At 40.5% G+C, this 13,204-nt stretch overlaps 1 protein-coding gene across 3 annotated transcripts in view; it reads left to right on the plus strand.

Annotated features, from left to right (window-relative positions):
* The window catches only part of LOC147439246 (uncharacterized), a 33,369-nt gene extending 26,209 nt beyond the window's left edge, over positions 1-7,160 (plus strand). For 2 of the 3 annotated variants that reach the window (XM_086485114.1, XM_086485116.1), the window contains exons 7-11: positions 86-188; positions 5,811-5,872; positions 5,963-6,069; positions 6,170-6,257; positions 6,344-7,160. In XM_086485114.1, coding sequence (XP_086341240.1) covers positions 86-188; positions 5,811-5,872; positions 5,963-6,069; positions 6,170-6,257; positions 6,344-6,754 — 771 coding nt within the window. In that variant the 3' untranslated portion in view covers positions 6,755-7,160. The remainder of the gene's footprint in view (positions 1-85; positions 189-5,810; positions 5,873-5,962; positions 6,070-6,169; positions 6,258-6,343) is intronic. The other variant, XM_086485115.1, reaches the window with a different exon arrangement.
* Positions 7,161-13,204: the final 6,044 nt, after the last annotated feature.

A 13,204-nucleotide genomic window follows, 5' to 3' on the forward strand; every position in this document is an offset into this window, starting at 1 on the left:
GATCATTAGTTAATTGGGAAAACCAATATCAATATGCGTTGTTCTTTGTTATCTTAAAAATTAGCACATTCCTTCAATGGCACAGGTGCAACCTGCACGAGAATTGCAACAAGAGACAAGTACTCTGCCTGCCAAACCAACGGAAACAGCAAAAGTTCCAAAACCCATATCATCTGCTCTACCCACTGGTAAGTTGCTTGCTCTAATGCCAAGAAGAGCTTGTTTCATTACCTGCTGATAATTGAAATTACCTGTATTCCCTTCATTTCCCCTAGTCATAGTTAATACCGAGGCAATGGAAATGTCTAATGTGTGAAATGGAAATTGGGTAGAAACGCCACATGATAATCATAGTAATGTCTGTCGCCTCCTTTTTTCTTAATAACTAAACAAGAAAAAAGCCTTTAATCGAAATGAACTTCTTGAGGGTACAGTCCCCAAGATAAATATACAAAATATGCCGATTGCCACAGGGGTGTGCATGTTCGGACGTCTGAGAGATTGAGAACCAAGGAATATTCTTGGTATCTCTTGTATATATTTTTTGGATTTTGGGATGACACCCGCAAGTACGCATGCACACGTACATGCACATGCACAGAAAACAGGGCTTCAGACCATGGCAGGAGGATGGCACACTACAGGAGTCACTTTCTTCAGCCTCTGCTTGTGGATTCGTCATTCATATGGATGCTTAACAATCACATGAATCATGCACACACTAGTGGAAAGAGACAGCCAGATAGAGGCAGCTTTGTGAGCAAGATCCAAACATGGAGGAGCACTAGATGTCAAGTGTCCTATGATATTTGAGGGAGACCACTGCTTGTGTCGTGAGGCTTTTGTGCCACTATGACAGTTATGCAGTTCGAGGACCAAAGGTGTTTCAGGTTTTGCCGAGGGAACCTTTTCTTTGTGGGATGTTATTGGTGACTATTATCTTATGTGATTACATTCCTTTTGCTTACCGCTATGCTGGTATCGATGAATGTTGCACTAGGTCACCATATTGATAGTGGCATATGCTTTATCTACATTAAGGATCATCTTCCCAGCATTGCAATGACCATGAATCTCTTTGGATATGGTTAGTGATTATCAAAGCATCACTTTCGCTTTAGGTAATAACCTCTAATCATGTGACTAATCATATATCTTTTCCACCTCATTGTTTCCCCCCTTCTTCTTTTCCTCCATGCCTGATCATTGTTTCATGTGGCTAAGTCCTCGTGGAACTTGAGAAGGGCTGCAAAGACATTCTGCTGGGCATGAGACCTCATCAGCCACGCCCGTGTAACAATTGGCTTCCTCATCATCACTGCCCGAGTATGAGGACGGTTGACACTTGCAGGACACATCAGTGAAGTCATTTTCTACAGATGTCATGGTGAATAGATTAGTGGTGCTCAGCCAAGCAGAGACCTAGACACCCTCATCCTAGGCAAGTTTTTTGACCGCCAAGGTATTCGAGTCACCCCCCAGGATACATGATGGAAAGACCCCATTGAGAGAGAGGTGATATTGCCTATATATTGGCAGATAATGTACTACAAAAAATGCATAGCATTATTTCTTCACTCCTCTATGACGGAAGTAACATCCCATTGTATGTACTATTTTGGTCTCATAGGCCACATAGCCCTTTTAGGGGCGTTAATTCTCTCTCTCTCTCTCTCTCTCTCTCTCTCTCTCTCTCTCTCTCTCTCTCTCTCTAGTCTCAGATTGCTCTTCGGCGTTTAGTGCGACGGAAGAAGCAGGCCTTTTTAGCCCAGATGGAACGTGATTTGTATCAGCTCTTTTTGAGTCGAGATTCAGGTGAGGCCTGGCATCTCTTCCGTGAGCACTCACCTCCTCCAGTGATTACCTCTCCCGAGACTTGGGGTCAGTATGCAACATCATTATATACAATATCCGGGCAACCACCATTACCAGACCCTCTAGAGCCATGTCCAGCCACTAGTACCTTCTTTACCACTGAGAAAAACGCCATTGTCAGGACGAGGACTAGGAGAGCATATGATCATGATGGTTTGGTGGCAGAGCACTTGATACATGCTAGAGATTTACTGTCAGAGGTTCTTGCACGGTTGTTTAACCGTGTCATGTGAGGGACTACCTGAGTCCTGGAGATTATCCTGGTGAAAAATGCCATTGTCAGGACTAGGACTAGGAGAGCATATGATCATGATGGTTTGGTGGCAGAGCACTTGATACATGCTAGAGATTTACTGACAGAGGTTCTTGCACGGTTGTTTAACCGTGTCATGTGTGAGGGACTACCCGAGTCCTGGAGATTATCTACTATTGTACCTCTCTTCAAGGCAGGGGACCCCACAGTGCCAAGGAACTACCGTACTATTATGATAGGGCACACATTGGCACGGTTGTATGCATCCATTCTTGAACAGCAATTGAGTAAATGGGCAGAAAATGAGGGCATACGAGCAGCAGGACAGGCTGGATTCAGGAGGGGTTTCTCCACTTTGGACCATATTCTTACACTCAAAGCCATTATTGAGGAGGGTCGGGCTCATGGGAGATGGATGTATTACTGCTTTGTGGACTTCCGCAAAGCATTTGACACAGTGCTGAGGGCCAGATTGATGCACAGGCTACTGAAGTTGGGAGTACCCACAAAGATCATATGGGGGATCATGGCTTTATACGGCTCAGTGACTGGCCAGGTACGCACTCCTGAGGGGATTTTTGACATTGTTCACTCCACTATTGGAGTGAAACAGGGGTGTCCTTTGTCCCCTACACTTTTTGGTATGTATGTAGATGAGGTCTCTGACTACATTGACAGAGAGGGTGACTGAGGCGCTCAGCTAGCAGGGACATGGATCCCTTTATTATTATATGCTGATGATATTGTGTTGATATCAGAGTCGCCAGATGGCATGCAGAGACATTTGGATGCATTGCACAACTTTGCAGAGGATAGTGGACTGTCTGTGAACCTTGGTAAAACCAAGGTTATGGTGTTTAACACCACACCACAGTGGGTCAAGAGATCGGCACCTGCATTCGTATATGGTCAAGACACTGTGGAGTACACAGATGAATATACATATCTGGGGTGGTATTCACGGGACCGAGGTTTACTGTGAGGAGAGCAGCAGAGACTAGACTGTCCAGAGCCTATGCGGCATTGGGAGGGCTAGAGAGGATTCGCAGGTTCAATTTCAAGAACCACGAACAAAGTTATGGCTCTTTGATACTTTGGTTGCTTCAGCTATGCTTTATGGGGTCCAAGTGTGGGGACCATCTGTGAATCATGACAGTTGGAGGAACATGGAGAGACCCTTGGTATTTATGATATCCCGGATGATTAGAGCCAAGGCCTCTGTACCACATGCGATTATTCGAGCGGAGGTAGCCGCCCCTCCTATAGAGATTGAGGCTCTTACTAGATCAGTGTCTTTTATGCACAGTCTACTGGATACACATAGAGGCAGATATAGTAGATTGGCTCTTGAGTCCTCTAGATAGTTAGCGATGCAGGGAGATGCATCATGTTGGTATGCGCAGATGACCTCATGGTTTCAGAGGCATGGTCTCAGCATGGATAGATTGCCTCCCTTTTAGTATTCCCTGGATGCACCCTCCCTACCAGTCACACGGATGGAGATCACTAGACTCATTCGGCAGGATCTTATACAGTTGGACACCAGAAGGACATGGGTAGAGCCGATGCAAGAGTTGGGCACCAAGATGGCTTTCTACAAAGAGCACCTTCTCCAACTTTCGGGAGATGGGTTTGTGACTCGTCCAAGCTACATGGACACTCATTTGTCTCATGGTCTGCGATGTGCTATTGGTCAGATTCGCACATCCTCACACCGGCTGGAGACTGAGACGGATAGATTCAGAGGGATACCGGCGGAGTCTAGGATATGTCAACTATGCGGTAGAGAGCCAAAGACAGAGCTACACTACATATGCCACTGCACTGTGTATTATGAGATACGAGGGCGTTTCCATTGCTTATTCAGGGAGGGTTTTGGACCCCTAGATAGAGTCATGAGGTATCAGGATCAGAGATGCCTTGGCCTATATCTACTTGAGCTACACCGACATAGAGATAGTCTGTTGAGGAGACATGGAGTACGACAGTCGCAGAGACAGATCACATACTTCTTTGGATCGAGGGAGCCAAGAGACCAACCACCAGCACAGGGTTGTACCCGCATTCATACGAGAGGCACCCTCATTGACAGGGCGACTGAGCTCGGGAGATCGAGACGACCACAACCGAGACACAGGAGCACACTACATCGACGGAGACTCCAGCAGAGGATCAGAGGCATTCTAGCACGACACCCAGATTGTCATCGAGGGCCTATTCTACATTTTCAGATTTCACATTTCACACTTCATTTTCAGTTTTCTTTTTTACTTTCAGTACTTTTTGTACTTGAACTTCAGACATTGTATTAGATTCACCACTTTGTATCTGATGGTCTCATAGGTCATTTTGGCCTTTTGAAGACGTTAATATATCATTTCATTTCATTTCATTTCTTTCTCATGGGATACGATGCGCTATTGGGCAGATACGCACATCCTCACATCAGCTCTAGATCGAGACTGACCGATTTCGCGGGGTACCAGCAGGGGCCAGGATATGTCACCTATGTAACTTAAAGCCAGAGACCGAGCTGCACTACACATATCATTACCCGGCGTACTATGAGATACGTGGCCGCTTCCACTGCCTGTTCAGAGAAGGTTTCGGACCATTTTCTAGAGTCATGAGATACGAGGATCAGAGATGTCCTGGATTGTTCTTGCCAGAGCTGCGCAGACTTAGGGAGAGCTTGCTGAGGACATCAGGGGGGAGAGAGTTTCAGAGACGAATCACAGATTTCTTTACACCAGCCAGGGGAGAGCCAGAGGAGCAGTCATCACCGCAGATCTCAGAGCCCACCCAGACTAGAGGTATGTTGCTTGACCGAGCCGTTGAGCTAGGCAGATCCAGACGCCCGCGACCACAGGGGGTCTCCCACCATCGACGAAGGCTGCAGCAGAAGATACAGATCACTCTAGCTTGACATGCAAGACGCCCAACCAGAGTACTGACCATGGAGGAGGTTGATGAGGTTCGACAGCGACCGATGAGAGATTTCATTTGAACCCACCGACTCCTTCCCCTCTCCCCGATTCATTTCCTTAGTGTTTTAGTGTTAGTTCTTTGTAATTTCCGTACTCAAACATGGTATCAAATTCACCAATTGTAACTTTTTGGTCTCATAGGTCATTTTGGCCTTTCGAAGACGTTAATATAACATCTCTCTCTCTCTCTCTCTCTCTCTCTCTCTCTCTCTCTCTCTCTCTCTCTCTCTCCCCATATAGTGTGCCTTATTTTAAATCTGAGACGACACTTGCATCACCTTAGTCAATGATATGCCAACAGCAATGTGGCAATTTCCGAGGCTTGGAAACTGCTCTCTCTTATTTTTGAACATGAACACTGTTTCCTCATCACCATGACCCTAGTTCTGTAGATAGCATAGAAATATTCATGCATTGAGACATTGAAGCTATAATCCACATCATCCCCCCCGCCCCCCCGCCCCCCCTCCCTCAAGGAATTGTTAAGGAGAAAAAAATCTGTTTTGCAGAAAAAGAATGCTTAGTCCCATCGTTACGACCAAGATTTACATGCTATACCTCTTTATCACTTCGATATGGTTGGATGACATTATGCTCGTCTGATCCAACTGTGAGAAAGAGGATTAATTAAGGACTGTGCTTTAACAGTTTGCTTGTGTTTTCAATGTTTATTGACATGGTTAATTTTTGTGAAGTAGGTGTTAAACAAACCAGAAAGCTTGACGATGCAGAGTCCAGAACAGTTTTTGTCACAAATGTGAGTGTTATCTCAGCTTGTAAACAATTTGATGTTTGGTTGATGCATAATCTCGTTGAAGAAAAACACCAACATTTTTCTTTTGCACAGATACATTTTGCTGCTCCTAAGGAGTCTGTCATGGCTCATTTTGCTTCCTGTGGAGAAATTGGAAGGATCGTGATGCTAACAGATGGAGCAACAGGGCAACCGAAAGGGTACAATGACACAGCTCTGAAGCGATTTTTATTTTGCTTTTTTTTTTTTGAAAAAAAAGACAACGCACAGTTTTTGACTCGTTGTATCCTTTGAGCACAGGTCTGCTTACATAGAATTCAAAACAAAAGACGCAACTGATCGTGCTCTGGCTTTGAATGACTCGTCTTTCTATTCGAGAGCACTCAAGGTTCGTGATTAAGTAGCACTTTATGCTAGTGTGAACACCAAGGTCTAACTTCTGCACTCGGGCTCATTGGGTATCACATTTTGTAGGTGGTCCGCAAAGATGCAGCAATTCAAGCTATCCAGGAGATGAATCCTCTAATTCATCCTGCCCTCATACGACGCCCCATTCCTATAGCACTACGGCTTCCTCCAGGAATTCTAAGGGCTCCTCCGTATCTTGTGCCGCGCAGATTTCCACCAGCTATGCCAAGACCTTATGGGAATTTTCCAAGTTTACAGTGGAAACGCGACGGGCCTGCAAGTACGACTGGCGGTCCAAGGCCTGGCTTTAATGTGCCAGTTCGTCCAGTCCGCTCCCATTCCTATGTGAGGAGCTCTGGGCCACAGCCCCCCAAATCTGGAGAAGAGCCTACTCCGCAGCAGGGTGAGAAGGAAGAGGTGAAAATGGATGTGGGTGGTGAGAAAGGGACAGGTGACGTACAGATAGAGCAGGGTTAGCTTATAAGTATGGAGTCGAACCAAGGGCTAGAGTTGATGGCCGGAATGCAGAGGAAAGAGTTTCCCTTCAATATATGAGGGTGGTGAGCTTGTGCATTGTTCAAACGAGTTCTTTGTAATTAATCAATGGTTGCTCTTTTAGAAATTGGGGTTTCAGAAGGCGTCCAAGCTCTATTGCTCTGATGATCTAGAGGTGCGCGTAGGTATTCATTCCCCCATTTCGATGCCCTGATAGATGTATCTATTTTAGCTCTTTTTGCTAGTCTTTGACGTGGAGAGTCTTGTCTCTCCCAATGATGTATCGGAAGTTTGAACGATTTTTTATTTTTGATGTTTAATTTTCTCTTTTTCATGTACAAATGGTTGGCTCAATGTTGTGAATCAATGAAAATGACTTGGTGTGTAATGAATGCTGTGTAGTGAATGCTTTTTGGCATGTCAGGGGGCGTCAGGTGTTTGGTTGGTTTTTTAAGCTTTGGAGACAAGGCAATAGTGGTTGTAAGTGGATACCTTCAAATCATTGTTCGTTCTTTAATGCTAAATCTTGAGAAAAACCAAGGCAATTCTCTTTGCTTTTGCACGCAGAAGGTATGCTTATTTTTCATCTGTTCTCCCCACCTACATTTGTGCTGCATAAGAATTCAATTATGTTGGAGAGCAAGGGAAAATATTATATCCATGCCTAAAATGTAAGAATAATCTAGAAATATAAAAAGAAAGCTTATTCTTAAGTTTACTTTTTGAACTACCATAGGAAGGAACTATGGATAGTTAGAAAAATGATTTTCCTTGAACTGTTGGGGGCGCAAGTGATGGTTTCACTTGGATGTGTGAGTTTTAACTTGAAGACTAGTGCTACAATTGGTTATGTATCCAAGTGCCTTGGATAGATACCCAGTAATCGTGATACCATGTAAACGTAAAAAAATCGAAGAACTCATTTTGCTTGCACGACCTGTTCTTGGCTATTACATCTGTACCTATTGTTACGTATGTGCCTCCTTCCTCCCGATCTTATTTAAGGAGAAGAATTATGTACAAAGCACCGACTTGCATTGTATCACGAGGCCGCTTGGCACAATCCAGGCCATTTCTTTTCATTGAAATTAGACGATCTAGTTTCACAGCATTGGATGCTTTTTTTGTTTTATTGCTTGGTGAGCTTAGATCCTCGTTGTGTGCTTTGGTGCACCTCGGCTTCCACTAAGGCGACAACAAGCACTATGAAAAGAGCATCCAATGTTGTGAAAAAGCATTCAACGCTTTGAAAAAGCACCATTTTGCACCATGTTGCACCTCGGCTTCGACTTCTCAATCAACAAGTACCGTACAACAGATCTCTCTCTCTCTCCCCCTCTCTCTCCCGGGATATGGAAAAATGAGTTTTTTGTTCATATCATTTTTGACAAAGAGAGAAGGTTGATGACACCTATGTGCAAGGGGAGATTGAAGGAGGATATTATGGCTATGAGGGATACTAGGGTACACACAGAGGTGCCTAAGCATGGATGTCTGCTTAGAGAGATGGAACCTCAACATCTACTTGTTAAATCAAATCATTTTTTAGAATCTCAAAAACTACTACTATAATTAATTTTGCACCTTTTAGCGCAGTGCAATACCAAACGGCGAGTTAACTACCAAACGCCACACGGATAGAGGTAGATCCATGGATCAACAAACGACATCCCCTCTTTGACGTAATTAAAGTGCACTGTCGCTAGCATTACATGTTCTTTTCCATTAATACCTTTTGTTGGTTGTAGTTCGGACATATATTCATAACACTAGGCGTTTCAATTGCACAGTCGCGACTCCATCTCGACAACACTACAAGGTTTGTTATCTGTATCGAGCACCCATGACTGCATTTTCTTGGCATAACACAAACGCTATGGGGCAAGGTACGGTTTTCGTTTCTTAAGATTTTTGGAGAGACCACAATGCCAACTCTCCACCATACTTTTGTATGGCACCTCTACATGACTTGCACTGTATACTTTGTAGTTTTAGTTTGTAATGTTTGATTGCAAGACGATATGTTTAACTATTCACATTGCTTTTTGGTAGCTTGACTCAAACATTCTCCTCTAGCTTGCACAATTGGATGACATTTGTAGATGATTATAGGTCGGTATTGTAGTTCAATTTTTATAGTCAGTTTGTACTTTTTGTATTGTTGAGTTTGTCAAACTAGTTTTGCCATATGTTTTCATCATTAGTGCATGCTCAATTTCGATGAAAAATATGTTTTTTTTTTGTGTCTGACAGGGAGGACATATATTCACAACATTGGACGTTTCAATTGCACAAGCGTCACTCTAACTCGACAACACTACAAGTTTTGTTATCTATATCCAACACCCCATGACTATGTGTTTGCTTGGCGCAACAGATAAATGCTACGAGACAGGGCACGACTTCTATTTCTTATAATTTTTGGAAAGACCACAGTTCAGCTCTTTACTATACTTTTGTATAGCACCTGTTCATGACATGCACTATATACATTGCAGTTTCAGTCTGTGATGTTACATTGCAAGATGATATGTTTAACTATTCACATTTTTTTTTTGTAGCTTGATTCAAACTTTGTCCTCCAACTTGCATAATTGGATGACATTCGTACACGATTATCAGGTCGGTAGTGTAGTTCAGTGTTGCTAGTTTGTTTTATGCTTTCTGTATTTTTTATTTTGAGTTTGTCAAAGTAGTTTAGCTATATGTTTTCCTCACTAGTGCATGTTCAATTTCAATCATCGTATTTATATATCAAATAGACATGCATTTCTTTTCTCACAGTTTGGCAATTCAACCTCTATATTGAAATAAAGAAAAATTGATTTTGCTTGATTGAAAATAAGATGGGCATCTCAAAGATGGCCACGGTTTAGAGACTAAATGATCGATATTAGTAGGTTTAATGGTGCAATCTACAAACAACTACCAAAGTAGATTATGTAGTAACCTTTTTGCTCTATTCAATTATCCTCTTTAGTAGCCCTTTGTCGTATATGGAGCACTATGGGACACAACTTACTTCTTCTCAATGCTCATCAAGTTTCAAGCTGAGCTATTATTAGTGCCTATCAATTGGATCTACTCATTTTCTCGTGTCACCACAATAAAACCCAGCTGGGACAACAATCACAACCAACTAACCAAGTAACGAGTAGCGCTCCAGAATCTATCAGATTATGTACGACAGAGGCTCACCAAGCAAGACAAGTTGTTTAGAGTTGGCTATGTTATCACAAGTATTGAGACTAGTTGGCTCTCTTTGGCAATTTAGCTCTTATGGAGACTAGATAAACCTGGCTCATTTGACCCTTTTTGGCCTGGTAAAGGCCTTAGTATCCATATGGGTGAAGGTCATTCGACTCTAATTGTTTGACTTGTTCTTCAAAAGAACATGTAAAGTCTTGAAGTGAAAGAAACCATGTCCTTTCAAATGCTATTTCTCAAAGTTGCTTTTCTGTTTTTGGCACGTTGAAAAAGGCTTCAGAGAATAAAGGATTAAAAAGTATTCATAAGAGTTCAATCCATGATGTGAAGTATTGGTTCAATTTTTTTTAAATATTTTGATTTGTAAAAATTCCTTTCATTTAAGGACTTTATGAAGATTGACTCAATTAAATTATGATATTATTTTATTATTATCCATGCTTATTAAATTTGCCTTTTTTTAATGAAGGCATTAACACTAGGTTGGTAACGTAACAAGACATAAAAGTTTCCTTTCAGGGCTTTGAAAGAAGCCTCCAAGCTCATACAAGATCCATTTTGTTTGAAAAATCTTTTCTTGTTCTTGAAGTTAAGATACCACTACCTATGGAAAAAATAAGCAAATTTGAAAATTCCTCACTTTTTGATCATGGTAAGCCTCCAAAGTTCATGTACCATAACATTTCACTCAACATAGTAATTTTATACAATCAATTGCATACTAAGAAGGCTGGGGATTTTTTAAAACCATATCGTAATTTTTTTCATAAACTTCAATGAATTAGTGATCATATCACGTCGTTCTTTTAGCCTCACTAATTTTTTTTTGGGACAAAGAAAGGTTAAAAAAGTCGTGTTTTTTTCATTAAGGGATTGAAAAGATCAAAACGTTGAGCCTACTTTTTCCATGTTTGCTTTTTTAGTACTTTTGTATTATGCACAAAATTGTTAATGGTGAAAGTTCTTTTATGTTTTGGAAGTGATCCATGGCTACTTGTGAATGTAAAAGCTCACGGGGAACTAAGAAAACATGCACTTAGTAGCACCAACAAGCTGGCTATATAAACTTTGATAAGATGTCCTAGAGAATGCTCAATATATAGAAAAATTTAGAGATCATGATTAGATATGGATAAGCTACAATGTTTGCATAGTTGGTGGCTGAAATTAGTAATACTATGAAGATTTAAGTTGTTAAATGTAGAATGGCTCTAATTCTTGTTGAATAAAAAAACTTAACCATGCTTGTATACTTTGCTGTATAGGGTATCAGGTGCCCAAAACTCAAGGAAGAAAATTTTCATATTATGAAACACATGTGCAGAATCAAATTGTCTTTGGAGTTTATTAGTCACAAAAAAAAATATAAAACTTGGGTAAAAAATCAAGATTTTCTTGTATTTGGGACATGACATTCAGAATAACCATTTGATTTTGCTAGTAGAACCATGAAAACATGTTGAGGGCTACTAATTATATTTTCTAGCACTATAGGTCTCACAAAGATGAATTTTCATGTGTTGTAAGTGCAATTCTTTGAAAAAAGGATGAAAGAGTACACATTTTTCACACAATTAGGTTGAGAAATACTTTGCAAGAATAAGATTAAAGGTGAACTAATAGCCAAAAAAAATGCTAAGTTGTTTTCAACTCATAGGCCAACTTTGTGGATATATAACATTAAAAAATACAAGGAAAATGGTTACTTAATAAGATATAAAAGAGTACCAGGATATATAAGCGTCCCATTACCAACGTAATATTAAAATATCCAATTGTTTTAGTTTTTTAATGTGTCTTTTTATTTTAATTCGTTCATTTTATTTTATTTTCAAATGATAATGTGCAATGTGTACCTTTCACCTTATTATTTAAGCAAAGATCATTTTCTAATATATAAACCATTTGTGATTATTGCCATGTTCATGAGAGCTGGTGGAAGACATTAAAAAAGGAGCATGCCTCCACTATAGAAATGCCCATTGACGAAAAAGGAAATCCCCCTCCCCCCCTTGGAAGATTAGTTCTATTGTCCACTTTTCTGCATGAAAGGTGGATCGGAGTGATTGAAATGAATCCAACGGCTATGCGCTCAATAGCACTACCACTATACTACAACTCGTTGGACTTCAAAACATTGCAGAATAAACTTTATAGACCCGTCTTCGTTCCTTGTAAATGAAGGGAGAGGCGGAACAAACAGTGCAAGGATTCTATCGCCGGCTCTTTGAACCCAGTATGTGTATGTATAATCAATAATAAAATGTATATTTCATTTTATTTTGTTTTCAAATGATAATGTGCAATGTGCACTTTTCACCTTATTATTTGATTGGGGCCTTTCCTGATATATAAACCGTTTGTGATTATGTATGTATAATGGATAATATAATTTTATATTAAAACACAAAAAAATAGTCACGTGATTGTAGACACTCATTTAAACTTATTCTCCATAAATATTATTTCCCCTTTCACTTAACAAGTCTTTATGCCTCCTCACCTTGTTTTACTTGGCGAATAGATGGCAATGAGAAAGATGGTGTATTGGTGGGATAATGAGTTTGAATTGTGATTGTCGTAACCAATGCCGATTTCCTTTGTTTTAGATTTTCTATGTTTGATGTTGGAGATAGAATCTGCTTTTAGTATGATGGACGCAAGACCATAACTCTAAATTAGTATCGTACGATTAACATACAGAACAATCAATAGTTTAACTTCTATTCAAAAAATAAATCATATTTTGCTATCAAAGAAGGTAAATATCATGATGAAAAGGCATATAAATTATTCTAGGTCAAGTAAGAGGTTCCTAGTTATTCTAGGTTGAGCCAAAGGTTCTTGGCACTGTTCACTAGCTAGAAGCTTCATGAAGTGAATTCAAAAATGACTTATAGTATTAAAAAACACTTCTTCTGAAAGAATTTCAATTTCGATTCCAAACAAGCATGTCTTTAAGATAGCGGAACAACTATAGAGCATATTTAAGCTTTGCCATTGCAATGGAGAATTACACTTGTCCCATGTTGATTGCTTGTGCTTAAACATATGTTGCAATTGTTTTGTGCTCTTGTTTTTATAAATACAAATTGGAGCTTAATTTGACATGGGTATCAAATTAGAAACTATACATGTTGAATCTTCCACACATTTATCGTACGCATTGAGCTTATATAACCCATGAAACAAATTGCCGGTAGTCATAATATTATCACCAAGACC

The sequence above is a fragment of the Adiantum capillus-veneris genome, chromosome 16, assembly GCF_014529385.1.
Source record: "Adiantum capillus-veneris isolate H3 chromosome 16, ASM1452938v2, whole genome shotgun sequence".
Lineage (NCBI taxonomy): Eukaryota > Viridiplantae > Streptophyta > Polypodiopsida > Polypodiales > Pteridaceae > Adiantum > Adiantum capillus-veneris.